The sequence below is a fragment of the Scleropages formosus genome, chromosome 13, assembly GCF_900964775.1.
Source record: "Scleropages formosus chromosome 13, fSclFor1.1, whole genome shotgun sequence".
Taxonomy (NCBI): domain Eukaryota; kingdom Metazoa; phylum Chordata; class Actinopteri; order Osteoglossiformes; family Osteoglossidae; genus Scleropages; species Scleropages formosus.
Genome location: NC_041818.1, coordinates 10358587 through 10373912, shown reverse-complemented (window position 1 = coordinate 10373912; position 15326 = coordinate 10358587). Strand labels below are relative to the sequence as shown.

The 15326-nt window shown below is 45.6% G+C and overlaps 1 protein-coding gene across 3 annotated transcripts in view; it reads right to left on the bottom strand.

The window, feature by feature from the left end:
• slc24a6a (solute carrier family 24 member 6a) overlaps positions 1–15326 on the bottom strand; it is a 35801-nt gene that overhangs the window by 19332 nt on the left and 1143 nt on the right. For all 3 annotated transcript variants that reach the window (XM_029257494.1, XM_029257495.1, XM_029257496.1), the window contains exon 2: positions 8347–8457. In XM_029257494.1, the coding sequence (XP_029113327.1) occupies positions 8347–8457 (111 nt within the window). The remainder of the gene's footprint in view (positions 1–8346; positions 8458–15326) is intronic.

The window sequence follows — 15326 nt, the reverse complement described above, 5'->3', positions numbered from 1 at the left end:
GCGTACATAAGGACACATAAGACATACTGTATAAGCCATGAAATAAGATTACAGAATATTTGTAAATTCCTTCATGTGTTGATTCAGGTATTACACTCATTACAGATATTAGTCATCCGTTATACATGCAACTGTTACTCACGAGGGTGTCCCTCAGCATCTGCCAAGCTCTTTTTTTCTATATTTGCTCTCATTTAATTGTATATCGGAACAGGTTATGTTCTATAGATGGTTTCTTCTGTTTCCTCCTCTGCCCAGTTTATGGGCAACCTGATGTCCCCACAGGTGGTCAGTCTGTGGTCATCTTTGACGTGTATGTCTCTGGTCGACCCTAACCCTAACCCTACCACTTTCTCTCTGCGTCCATCTCTTTTTCCTTTACCACCTCTAGTCTCTGCCCCCTTTCACTCATCATCTACCACTTCCTTCCATGAGTTTTGTCACTCCTTCCTGCTGCCTTTTTGTCTCGGCCTTCCTTGGTGCCGCGGCTCAGCTGTAGGGAGGCATCATGGAGGTGGGTGTAGGGGGCAGATGAGGGGAGTGAGAGCGGGAGAGCTCCGAAGGGACGCGGCTCATATGCGGCTACAGCCGAGTGGCGTGCCAGAGCTATGACAATTCTTATCAGGCACTTCTGAGATGCAACTGTCTCCTCGATGCCAACGAGCTCACCGACTGGGGAAGAGCGCTTGTTAATTTTGAGCTCCTAACAGTCCTGCTGGTCCTAGGATGTTACCCACAGACTGACAGATCCCAGTGAATTGTCAAATGGGGACAACTGGTAGCATAGTGGTTAAAGCTGCTGCCTTTGGATCCAAAGATTCCAGATTCAAGAGTTTATTGTCATGCGTACAGTAAACAGTTCGTTACACCGTACAATGACATTCTTACTCTGTGAATCCTCTTGGCAGCCTATGACATAAATTATAAGGACGTAAGGAAAGAAAAACACAAGGAAAACACAAGGCGTAAATGACAAATTTACAAAAATTACTATTACTGCAAAAATTCAAGAAACGAGGTTATATACGTATATAGAGCGTGCAGTGCGCAATGTAAACATGGAGGTCGTACATGTGCAAAGGTTGCAGGTTTGAGCCTCACCTCCAGCTGTAGTACCCTTGAGCAAGGTACTTATCCTAAATTGCTCCAGTAAAATTACTCTTTTAATATAATATATCATTGTAACCTCAACATTGTAAGTCGCTTTAGAGAAAAGTGTCAGCTAAATGAATAAATGTAAATAAACCACAGTGTGAATATAATGCAAACAGTGGGAGAATAGCCACCAACTGTCTACTCCACCAGTGCCGGAAACACCTTTACATCGACAAAGGTACAATGCAACACACGCATCCGACTGCGCCATTTGGGAAGACAACACTAGTCAAAGTGAGAAGAGGAATTCACCGGAACGAGCTGCACTGAGCCCAAGGCGAAACAAATATCACTGTTCGATGGGCGTCGTGCAGTGCTTAAACATCGGAGCCCTCATACTTGCTCCTCCAAGTGCCACAGAGCCTTTCGTAGGGCCAGTACCTACGGTGGTGTGCGAGAGCCACTATTTCTGTGGGAAAGTGAGAACGCAGGGAGGTTTTGTGCTCCCGGGAGACTGCATGTGTGGGAGTTGATGCTCGCAGAACGACGAATGGGCGCGCGTGTGTTTGTGTGTTGGCTGGAGGGGGGAGCGTACTCTGCTTGACCACTTCCCTTTCACACAGGGAAGCAAAAGTGTACGTAAGGTCATTCCACTGACGACTCGTGGCGAATAACCATCCGACAGGTCGCTGCGAAGACCTTCGGCACATCTCACATTGTCATGGCGGAGAAAGTGGAGCCCAACTAAGGGACACCTCAAGATCAAATGACAGAGCTGCGGTGTGTGTTCGTCCTCAACACGCTCCCTCCTCATCGAAACCCACCCAATGGATCATCTATCTTTAGAAGCCACCCCAACCCCCAAAACCCCTAGAAACTGCATCCAAACTGTCAGTGCAGATTGGCTGCCGAAAAGCAGGGCTTGACTAAAGGATTTGACAAGTTGCCTTAGCCTGACACAGCAGTTGCTATGGAGACCTTCTCCTGGGGGCTCTTATTGGCCCCAAGGATTTTGACAGGCATCAGCAGGGAGCCAATCGTAGAGTACTGGGGGGGGGGGCGAATATGTATTCACAGGATAAAAATGTAAAAAGAGAGTAACCGTAGGGATGCTAAATAGGAAAACTGAAATTAGAGCAGATGTTTATGAGCGTATCGTGTCGGTATTGGTGCCAGCCAGGTTCGGTACTGGTGAGCGCGACCTACGTTTTCTTTCCCCGTAAGCGGCAGCTGTTGTTCAGCATGGTGGGATCTGCTGATTGAACACACCAGCCAGGAGTGAATTTGGCACAGTCAGCAGCGCCCCGCTGCCCGCATGCGGAATGCCGGCCCCTTCGGTCACGTCAGCCGCATTAAGGAAATCAATATGATTACAAAAAATGAGCGGACTCTCACATCCGCCATGTCTGAAGCAGCTTGGGGTCGATATCCACTGCTGATTTTTGCCGAGTGAACATTTATCCCCATAGTGGCGTGGTGGGTGTCTGGCTGTACGGCTTGATGCGCCCGCCAGACAAACAGCTGAAGAGCTGCCTCGTGAGGGATTGCGATGCTCCCCCCAGCGCCACCTCTCATCCCCTTCCCCATGAGCACATGCCCAGTACTCACTGTCATATTCAATTCACTCTGCCTCCACGTCCTCATCCTAAATTTATCATGATATTTTGAACAAAACAGCCAGAGTCAGGATTGAGGTTAGGGTAACGGGCCCTGGCACAGGTTTCGGGGCATCATCTGGAGCGGCGAACACTGTCTGCTGTGTTCACAGGTGGCAATGCGGTGGCAGGAAGGGTTGCGGGCAAAGAGACCCAGACAGCAACGGCATCACACAAGATGTGAATTTTTATGCATATGATTGACAGATTTTTTTAAATTCAGTATCATCATTGTTTAAAACTTTTGACACCAAGAGCGAAAGGGATCAGGGAGAAGACAGCGAATATGATCTTTTCTTTGTCCGCACAGAGCCCTTGATCCATATCCGCCAAGGAAGAGCCTGACTGATGAATGGAAGTAAAAAGGTGAGATGAAATAAGTCAAGCAGAAATCCTGGTTCAAATCCAGGGGTTGCAGACAAACCCAGAAAGCTGCAAATAGCAGTCAAGGTACCAGAAGATCCTTCATCTGCAAGCAAAGCAACCCTCCATGGGCTTCTCTCTGGGGGCCTCAGGGATTCTGCCACAAAGCAAGCCAAGTGTCAGACAGTTCTAATGCCTGAGCAACATACAGAACGTCACCCTCGCCCCAGCACACTCTGATCTGTGATCAAAGCTCAGCAGGGGGGCACCTGACACCATGTGACGTACTCATGTGCTCACGTGAGATTTGTGCTGCTGGGCGAGTGGGGAAGGGGGAGTCACACACATGAAGATAGCCCTTAATGACTACTCCGGGGCATTCACGCAGCTCCTTTCCAACCCTCGCTGAAGCACAGCACCCAGGTAGCAAGGCACGCATGATCGACAAATTGTGGCCGCTCATGTAATGCCACGTGGGTGCAGCAGAGCTCTACACTGAGATGCCACCACTGAGGCTACTAATTGGGAAGGGACCCTTGGAGGGAGAGCGGCCCTGTGTTCGGGTAACACACCCGCACGGACTGGTCCAAACACACTTCCCGGCGTTCATGCCATGAGCCATTGACTTTGTAGGGCAATGCATGATGAAGGCTAAGAGCCGCAGCGCATCTGTGCTTTGGATGCACAAAACGCTCAACGTTGGGTGTACTGTCTGTTATAGTGTCACAGCAGTATACTACACAAAAAGGGTTGGGTTAATGGGGAAGGGCAGTTGAGGAGTGTACACATATTATATGTGACCCAAAAACACCCTCTGTCCCTCAGAACTGATGACTCCCTTCGAGCCTCAAAACTCATCTCTTTCAGACACATTTCCATCACAAGCTCCCGAAAGCCTTGCAAGTAAGACCCTCTCCGCCTGCTACTTTTTATCCACCTAATTTCCTATTCATATATCAATTCAGTAGCTATTGGAATATGGGCCCTACGATTACGGCTCTACAAGCAAATAAGCTGTACTTCAATAATCGGGGGTGTGTGCATCTTAGTCCTCAATCTGTTGAGGGATACACTTTTTTTTACTTTGAGCTGTGCGTCACTTTGGAGAAAAGCGTTTGCTAAATGCATAAATAAAAATTTACTGAGGGTTTACTGCAGGCTGCAGGTTCAAATCCTAGATTGGTTACGTGCCCTTAAGCAAGGTGCCTAGCTCTGTACCCTGAAATGAAAATGTGCAGTTGTTAAGATTAGGTGCAAAGGTGCAAAAATAATAAATTAGCTTTATTAATTAATAAATTAGGTGCAAAATTAATAAAGCACACTGGACCACAAGGGGCCTTTGCCAAGCAAGAATAAAGTTTTCCTCCAGCACAATTAATGACCAGAAGGAAAGAAGCTCCTTTAAGCTTTGACAGTGAAGTTAGACATAACTTGAGAGAGAGGAAGGCATTTCAAGGGGTGAGAGGCTGAAATATGCTAACCTGTTCCAAAAAGGCAATCACACCGTAACATTTCACAACAATGTTTCTGACATCCCCTGTCAGATGAGCTTAAGCTACACCAGCAGGATGTGCTCTCTCACCTCGTCCCAACTGTTTGGTTTGGTTTGGACAGCACAGGATGTCCAGGGTTCCGTTTTATTTGCACTACATGCATAGCATTTTGACTTGTTGCTCTTTGACTGAGACGGATGGAATAATCGTAATTACGTTATTACCACTACCGCTGGCGACATCATTTCTCCCGTTTGATTTCTGCTAGCTTCTCCGTCGGCCATCTTTGTAATTAAAAGTGACAACGCATTTAACGGCTAAATGCATCGCTCCCTTAGGAGTCTCTGGCTTTCTCAAGACAGGTATTTTTGGACTGTTTGCTCAGGACCCCGCCTCCATGTTCTCCTCAATGCTGAAATAATCGTGGCACAAAACCAGTTAGCTAAAAATGAACAGGCTCCCTCATTTGCCAGGCCAAATAAACGATTCGCAAAAACATCTGTCATCTCAGTAGTGCAGCAGTATGTAGGAAAATACACACACGGTGGATTATTATGGGCCTGGATTTCCATGCTCCTTCTGCACATTGTATTCTCCAGTGTTCTCAGGTCTTGTTCTTTGAAAGCTTGAAATACAGACTTCCCTCGGTTTAAAAAATTTAACATTCGGTTGCCTAGCAACTCCGGGCTCAAAGGGACTTGGCTGCGGGTGCAGACGGCTGCATACGTCCTTTTAAGGAATGGCAAGAGAGGGTAAGAAAAAACGGCAGCGAGACACAGACTGGGAGTGCGAGGCGGAGAAAAGGAGAGAGAATACTGCTGTTTAGATGGTCTGCGCAAGATATAACGGCAGACCAATTCAGAATCAGCAGAGGTACAAACGGAGCACTGCACATATAAATGATTAAATGCGCTGCTCTGACCAATACTCCCCGCCCAGGAGGGACATTTTTTATTCTGGGAAGCACCCTTTTCTACATTACAGCTGTACGTTCCTGAGATACGAAGTGATTGTTTGCAGCAATAAAAAAGATGAGTGGTATTATTATACATATTATTACATTTTCATCATTGAAAATAAGATTTGCTCCATTTTGAAGTGATGCTTTGATTCCAAGATCACACATACTTCCTGGGATGCTTCGAAGGGAAGGCGCAGTGTGTTACATTGTACTGTACACATGGCAGCGAACCCCAGTGACCTCACACACTGCAGGTCACAGAGCACGGGTCAGGACAGCTACAGCCCAAAGTGTAGGGCAGATCCTAGCGTAGTGGTTAGCACTCTAGCTTCTGGATCTGAAGGTTACTGGTTTGAACCTCACTTATTGCTGTAGTACCTTTGAACACAGTACTTACCCTAAATTACTCCACTAAATCTATCCCTCTGTATAAATGGGTGAAGAGTGTTTTAAGTATCCTAACATGGTAAGTTGCTTTGGATAAAAGGCATCAGCTAAATGAACAAATGTAAATAAGGAGTAGTGTTCTGAATGAAAGCCACTAGTAACCTGTATTTACCTCACATTTACATTATTTATTTGGCGGACACTTTTCTCCAAAGGAACTTCCAATGAACTCCATGTAGTGTTATCAGCCACACACCTTATTCACCAAGGTGACTTACACTGCTAGACACACTACATTTATTCATTTAGCTGACGCTTTTCTCCAAAGCAACTTACAATGTTAAGGTCACAATTATTACATGCTTACAATCATTTACCCATTTATACAGCTGGGTAATTTTACTGAAGCAATTTATGGTAAGGACCTGCTCAAGGTTACTACAGCTGGAGGTGGGATTCGAACCTTCAGCCCTGGCATCCAAAAGCAGCAGCTGTAACTACTACACTGAGAACAGCACAAAAAGGGCATTACATGAACAGAAGGGAAATGAATGAATGAATGAATGAATGAATTGATAAAGTAAGTTTGAAAACCTTAACATTTAAAATAAAAAATGCTGTGGTTACAAAATTAAAGCTACAAAAAAACTATACAAAAATCTTTCTATTTCATATCTGTTACATTGCAAAAAATGCAAATATTCAGTATAATTTGGCTAAACAGCTCAACATTGTAAAGGTTTAATATAGAGCAGTATAAACACTGTTTTTGTCTGAATGGTCATTTGCAATGATTTGGTGTCCTGTCAGGGCAGGTGGCGGTGTGGCGGGTTTGGCCAGGTCTTATTTGTTGGTGGGTCTGGGGTTCGAGTCCCATTTGGGGTGCCTTGCAATGGACTGGTGTCCCCTCCAGCCTTGTGTAGCTGAGTTAGGTTCCAGCTTGCTGTTTGTGTGAGTGACTAACTGTTCTGGCTTTGCTGTGGTCAGCTGTTACATGGAGTCTCAAGTGTTTTATACACAGTCTTCTGGCCTCAGAATTAAGACATCTGTTCATCACTTCAACAAAAAACTCATATATAGGCGAAACGCTGAAAATATGAGCAAACTAGAGCATTTCAGAAAAAGACTAATTGCTGATTCAACCTGAAGCCCTTGTTTAAAACAAACTCTGTAACATTAAAATGTCATGTTTATTTGTTGACTACTTTAAGTAATATAATGACTTCTTCACCCCCCAAATGCATATCAGCATGTACAGAGGCAACTCGTACATAAAGATGAAAAATAGAGGGAAATAGACCAAAAATCTTTCATCTGAGACACGTGCGTAACGCAAACTTCCATGGACTTTCTGGATTGGTATTTCAAAATTGTACACAATTAGTTTCCAACAGTAGAGGCATTGAAGATCTATAAGAGGAGTCCATAATTCTAGCAAGATCTGACCACATATTGTTTATTGCTGCCCACTTGCTTTTAGTGGACGGAAGCTGCTCTACCTATTATCAGTGTCTCAATGTGTCGGACGAGTTTTCCAGCCTGCTGAAGCTCTAACACTCACCACTGGGATAGTGAATCTTCATTCTGGGAGGCTGAACGTTTCCTCATGCTCTTTTGCTGAGTACTTTTGCTGGGGTCGTGTGATCGGGGTGGCCCTGGAGGGCTATGAGCTTTTCTTTTGTGGTATGGGTCTCAGCCTTGGAGCTGAGATGATACACCCAAAACCATGGAGTCCTTTGTCAAGTTATCGATTCTCTTAACTTCATCTGCGTTGGGTTCTTCTAAGAACCCTAGTGGACACTACATTTGAGTTGGATCAGCTCTAGCAGCTGCTCTCAGGTCCAATGACAACTTTACTTCCATGTGGTTCTGAAGTGCCTGGAGTTGTCTAGTCGACCTCCTTCTGCTTGTCTTCTCTTCACCCCGCACCCAGTAATTACACCTGTTAGAACTCAGAGTCCTTGCAGAATGCTGAGGAGATGGGTCGATTCCATCCATCCTCTATTTGGTAGCTGGCAGCTCTGTTAGAGCCGAAATCAATGGGCCAAAGATATGTAAGAGGGGTTTTATGTTACATTACTGAACCACTCAATGAGCAGATGGGAAGCGATCAGGGTGGTAGTGCTCATTTACAGCACATTTGCTTTTTGCTCACTTAGCCAATGCTCGTACAGTGTCGAAATGTCACTCAACTGACAGATAGTTCTTTAGTCCCAAGCTATATGGCAGTAAACAGAAATGCCTTAATATATGATACATCTGCAGATGTTGAGCTTACATAGCAGCAGATAAGTGTAATGCTTAAGAAAGGGAATCTGTAACTAGATACAAACTTGTTGCAGTGGCCTAGAGCAAGACGATGTTTTAAGTCAGTATCAAAGAAATAGCCTACCTGCTCGGGGCAGGTCAGATGTTTGGTTCATATCTCTCTCCTGCCTTAGCCTGCGCACGGACCAGCTGGAGGCGAACTCATCGTGAGGAGGTGAGCTGATGGACTTTGGGTCTGTGGGGGTAGAGAATGAGTTACCACTGCTGTTCATAGCATTCTTCACATTCACATGTATTGTTGACTTATTGACCTTCAACTATCTTCATGCACAATTGAAAACATTTAAATATGTCCAGTATCATTTATAATTTTATTTTCTTTTTAAAATCAGAACTCACATGGTCTAAGATATTTTTCGTATTGCTCCTTCCCTCTCACACTATCACCTAAGACCTGAACAACATTTCATATTGCAGTTTTGGTCATTTTTTGCTTTTAATGTCATCTGCATTTGCTCAGTGTCTTAAACTCAGCGCCCTCAATGCAATCCTTGCACTACGACCACGTTCACTTGGAGACTGCCAGTGATTCCCACTTCCTCCTTGTTTTCAAACATGCACTTTTCTGAATCTTCCTTCCACTTGTTCAAAGAGCTTTCCCACACCTCATTAATCTGTTACGTTGCCTCTGCCCTATCTCTCAAAGTCTGTCATTCCCATGCCTCGTAAATGGTGGTTCTCGGGACTTGGAGAGCTGGTAGAAAACATCTCCACAACGAAGAGGACGCATGGTGCTAAGGTCTAGCTTTGAAATTACCATGCCATAAAATAGCTACCATTAGAAGGTGCAAACACCCACAGCACCTTTTTGAATTCTGAAGAATATCACAATCCATCTGTGCAGTTCAATTGTACTGTTCCAACGAATTCCCAGAGTTTACTTCACTGGCAGCCTTACTGTGTGGTGATCACCCTCCTTTGTTTTGCCCATGGCCCACAGTTCCTCTGCTCCCTGCACTAGTTGAGCTTCAGATGTCCAACGCTGGCCTAAAGCCCAGCCATCAGCTCCACAGTGCTCCTTCACATTTACAAGCTCTCGTAAAGCCTTTTTACACCCATTCCTCGCACAAAGCCCTTTCACTCCTCTGCCACTGGTCTCCTGGTGTTCCTCACTGTCCCAGAGACCTCTCGTCTCTACTTCAGTTGTGGAATAATCTTTTCCTCATCGACAAACTCTCAAGGAGATGATGATCTAAAACCAAGATGCCTGGAGACCTGCTGATTGTGCAGAAAAATGTGATGAGATACATTATGGAAATAAAAGCCTTGCAAAGTCTGTAATGTCCATGTTCAAACAAATTGCACCCCACCAACGACAAGTCATTTTAGATTGAAATTTTAAAATCTAATTTTAACTGATGCGCTTTCACATAATGTGATTCCTTCAAATTTTAGTCATCTTGATAATAGCGCTCACAATTTTTCGGACACTGTAAGCTGCATTACCGACAACCAACAACGAAAGGGAGGACTTGTTGAGAGATGGGTCAGAGCGCTCCAGCTTTAACACGTATTCCCTGTTTGTTTGCCCTCGCGGTTCTCTTCTGTTCCACTTGGACAAATATGCTTCCAATGGTCTGTCAGCACACAGCTGTATAAGGGTAAAAATAACTGTGTTATCGGTGCAGATGTTTCATGCAGTCCACGGAAAAACAAACTAAAAGAGTCAGAGTTAAAAAACCAAAAACAGAGAGCAAAAACAGTACAGAAAGAGTGGTAATTGTCATACTCCCTCAATAGTAAAGAGATTTTAATGGTGAAAAGGCACAAAAACACACGTGTACATCTACTGTACCACTACAGATACACACACACACATCTTCAGAGCCGCTTGTCCCATATGGGGTCACGGGGAACCGGAGCCTACCCGGCAACACAGGGCGTAAGGCCGGAGGGGGAGGGGACACACCCAGGACGGGATGCCAGTCCGTCGCAAGGTACCCCAAGCGGGACTCGAACCCCAGACCCACCGGACAGCAGGACTGTGGTCCAACCCACTGCGCCACCGCACCCCCCCACTACAGATAATATTTCATTATGACTTGTGTACATATCGCCAGGACATCCTCCATAAAAACAGTCCTTCGGTGGAATATTTTTCCACTTTCCTGAAAAAATGTTGCTCTATTGAATAATTGCTGCATTTCAGATTCACAGCTACAGCACAACATAACTGAAACTGATCGTCAGTGGAAAACCTCACAAGAAAGGTTCCACAAAATTTCACATAGGCGATCACGCTACACTTTAAACAAACCAACTAAATTAAAAAAGCGCAAGTCAAAAATGGCCAAGCACATTCTTTACATCCTGAATGGTTCCCATGGAAACTTGGCCCAAACCAATCATGGGAAAGGGGATTGTTTTGGCCAGGCTGAATGGGGGTAGGCTAGTCAGGCTAAACCAGCCCTAATTTGCATTGTAAACTAATCAGGTCCAAAAATAGCTTCGACGGGCTGACAGTCGGCCCATTAGCATGACCACGTGGGGATCTTTTTTAAAACGTGTGGTTTTGGGAGAGTGTGAGGATTCTGAAGTTGAAAGGTGCTCATGCTTGATGCTCCTGTCAGAAACTCCTAGCTGCATCCAGGTTCCTCTTCTGCATGTGTGTGTGTGTGTGTGTGTGTGTGTGTGTGTGTGTGTGTGTGCTCTGCTGTCATCAATGTCTGATCACACTTACTGAAGAGAGACCCAGCAACGTCCAGGTTCTCTGCCCTACGTGCTCCTCTCTCATCAGTGCATCATCGCAGCTGCTGAGAGACACAACAGGTAGTTCCCTGGGTGAGATCAGAGCTCAGGGATTTTTGCGAAATCTGTAGTGGAGGTGACCGTGCCTGTCCAAATTCAAGTGCGTTTACTCACGCGCACACACACGAGGAAAATACCGCTAAAGAGCTTAACGAAAGAAAATCTGTAAAAAGTAAACCTTTAAAATGAATTTGAAATGCATCTTCTGGTTCATACGATGGATTGCGACAAATGGACTGAACTCTAAAATCACGTGTCCGCATCCAAATTTCTCCTTCGGTTGATGCAATTAACTTTGTACTCTTCTCTGAGATGTATGTCACTTTGGAGAGAAGCGTCTGCTCAACGAATAACCGTAAGCATGTCTGCTAAGCACACGGACATCATCTGAATCTCCACCATCTCCTATTTAACCGATTTGTTATGGTGCCGGTGTCTGGTGATCACCGACCGTGCACGCCGACCGGCGGGACGATAGGGGATCAGTCATGCCTTTGTTGCGGGACAAATATAGAAGAGCAAGAAGATGTGAAACCTCTGTGCAGCTCTAATAAGAAGCGCGGTACGTTCTCCGGTGGATGATTGGAGAAGCAGGTGCTGACATTGAAGGCCCCAGAGAATTTCTCATGGTTTAACATCCAGTTTACTGCTGAACTAGAGAGGAAGGTCTGGTGACTCAGACACAAACACGACACACCTCAACCCCTGAGTGGAGCTTGGCTTTTATCTGCGTGCCGAACGGAATTACACATGATGGTATGCGGTCCGCAGAGTACCGTGTCGTACCACGCGCACAGTAAGTGTTACGAAAAGCCCACAGCAGCGCAAGCAACCAACCCGTACCTTCGACTCGTGAATATGAGACGCAGGCGCGAACGCACGCAGCACCATAAAACGCCTCTCGCACAACGTGGGAAAGGTGTGTCATCATCCCTTCGCGACTGCGCGTGGAACAATCTGCTACCTCGCTCCCCGTTCTGGGCCTCGGAGGCCTGCAGTGGAAATTTCCCCAATATCACGCAGCCTTTGTGCCAACAGTCAAGTCCCTTATGGATGAGGAGGTGAGGCTGGGCTCCTTCAGCTGTGCACTGTTTGCTAAGGGGCTGGACGAGTACCTCCTGCTGGTCCTAATGGCCTCACTGCGGTAAGCATATGTTCTGCTGATTGCAGAGGCCCTAATTATTTGCTAGTAGAACAACATCAACAAAAGATTCAGGGCCTTAAAATCCTCTCCAGTGGCCACAGGAGGTCAGGTGGATCATCACTTACTGTATGAACCTGACCCCTATAAACTGTCTAGAGAATAAAAGGGATTTCAAATAACTGCTTGTAAACTAATCAGGTCCAAAAATTGTTTCAGCAGGCCGACTGCTGGCTCATTACACATCTATTACATTCGTATTACAGCCACATTATCTTTTACGCTACTGTTACAGTTTATTATCGTTTGACATGTCACATAGCATGTTTCGAACACACTTAAATTCTATTTCCCAGTGACTGCAGACCTGGTAGGTCGGCTTTCAGCACAGCAGGGATCCTTGAATATCCTCAGACGTCAGGTTGAAAACATCCCAAAAATTAGGAATGTTTTGCTGCGTGAGGTGTGCAAAGAAAATAATTGCACCGTACCTTGAAACGGAGCAAAAAGAAGCACAATAATCGAAGGGGCAGAGTTTTTGAAACAAAAAGTGTCGTGACAATAGCAGATGCTGGGAACAGCGACAAAACATTTCACCGCTATAATAAAACTATTGAAACTTTCGACGTGCAATGTGCCTTCTTTCACACGCTATCGATGGAAATTTGGCAGTCATTAAAAAGAGCGAAAATGTTTGAAAACCAAGAGGATTTCCTCACATCCCACACACACATCATCTGAACCGCTTATCCCATATGGGGTCGCGGGGAGGCGGAGCCTAACCCGGCAACACAGGGCATAAGGCCGGAGGGGGGGGGACACACCTGGGACGGGACGCCAGTCCGTCACAAGGCACCCCAAGCGGGACTCGAACCCCAGACCCACCGGAGAGCAGGACCCAGTCCAACCCACTGCACCCCCTCCTCACATCCCAAAGGATCCAATTAGACTCAACTACGGCGGAGCCGCGCTCCATGGTGTCATGGGGGAAAACAGGCGATAAAAACACAGGCTGCATGTCCCCATTTACACGACATCCAAGGGAATTATGCAACCGGCGTAGCGCCGTTCTCCTTTTCTGAGGTCTAATAGATTCCAGTTCTGCTGTAGCCAGAGAACGCAACTAATCTAATAATGGGACTGCAGTACAATATTTCTTAATGATGTTTAAAGCGTCAAACATGCGCATCATTTCACAAATAACACCTCAGCACGCTCACTAGTATTGCAGGTGTTGCAGTGCTGAGAAATAGAGAATGAAAAGAGTTTTAATGAAAGCAGAGAGAGAAGGAAAAATGCTTTGACTGGAATTCAGATTTGAGATGCCATTCCAGCAGGGAAATTATGAAATTATATTGGAAGCAGAGCGCAATATTAACAGGTCTTTTTGTGACGCTTCCCAATGCTTGTATACACCGCCCCCGTATTACGCAGCGGCATTGTCTATTTTCGGCACAAATTACACAGCTGAACGAAAATAACCACAAAAATCAGTTAGGACTGATCACAGTGGTATTCCTGTCTAACTGGCAGCTTGTGTTGGCGGCTCACAAATGTGCAAAGCGTGCTGAAGAAATAGCGAGCAAGACATTAAATACTAACTAGCTCAGATGTTCAGCAGCACCAGGAAATGTATTTAAAAAAAAAAAAAAACCAAATACTCTCATAAACAATAGGCTGTGTCCTATTCACTTATTATATAGAGGTTTCTGAACCTGGCTTTGAACAAGGTGCAGTGTTTTCTTTTTTAAATTTTGGTTTAACTCTTAATTAGTTAACATTACTGGAGGGGAGGTTCTGGAATATTTGTGGAAATATGCAAAATATATCTATGTGTACTTTTATAGTTTGGGACATGTGTCAAATTGATTAGTTGACATTAGACTGAATGAAAAAACTATTCATTTTACTTCTTTAATTTTTCTAATGCCAGCGCAGTGTAGCCTGATGCAGGAGGGTTTTGTTTCTGGAAAAAAAATCACCCACATAACTTGTTAATTTTGAGTAACTGATTTAATAAAACAGAGGGCTGCATATTAGTGACGCGTGAAATCGTAGGGGTTGTGGCACAAATATGATGATTTTAGAATTCTTTGCTTTAGGCTGGAAACAATTTCGGCATCCACTGTATGATTTCATGAGGTTTTTAACACATTTTTAAACCACCTGCACACCGGTACACTGGACTGATATGTGCACTGCGGCAGGACTGATGTGTACTCAACCAACAGAGACTGCTCATACCGCTGTGCTCATCATCAGCTGCGATGAAGTGCCCTGTTCCAGCACAGACACTCTTCCCTCTGGAGGTTTGCTCAGCTCCTCTCGTGTTCACCAACCTGTAAGTGTGCCTTCCGCCCACCCCCCACACCAAAGCCTGTGAAACGCCGCAGGTTGAGTGAGCCCTTATCTTCCCGCTGACCTTCTCTATTCATTAGAGGCCTGTCACAGAGACATAACAACAATGAATAATGATCCATTCACGGATGCTCGCATTGGGCAGCTCCCGAGCGCACGGGCACCGCTGAGAGTGGCACTGCGTCCGTGACATTTCCCAAATAAAAAGCAGGCGGAGAGGCGGCGCATCAGGTGCGGACAGGGGTTCGGTCGGTGCACTCGGAGCAGCGGGGGTTCGACTGTGCCACTTTAAAAGGTGCGTTGACAGCAGTGCTTTAAATACATTAATAGGGACTATTTCCATGTAGGTGCGTGTGACACCTCCATCTGTACCTGTCACTGTAATTGGCTGGAGGGGGATCAGGGGGGTGGGGGGAGGAGATGTGGCGAAGGTTGTAAAAGTGAGCCTTGGAAGAAATGCTCACCCAGGGTCAGCATGTTAGACAAGCTCAAAGAGCAAGGCGGCACATCACAGCAGGTAGAACGAGGAACGTATGGCCAGCGCTGTGGAAAGCTGCTCTGGGATACTGAGTCGAGGCCTTCCTCCGCGCCTCGGAGCACCTGGATCCGCTTTCGGCCTCAAGCACAACTCCAATCCGCTCATGAAAAGTACAGCTTTTTCACTGACGTTTCACTGACTTGTACACTCTAACAAGTTCCCACGTGTTTCACTGGGTTTTACTCTTACCATGTGTGCAGTAGCAGTGGCAGTGCATGTGGGAAAGATCTCGTTTACTGTGCAAATCTTTGTATATCAG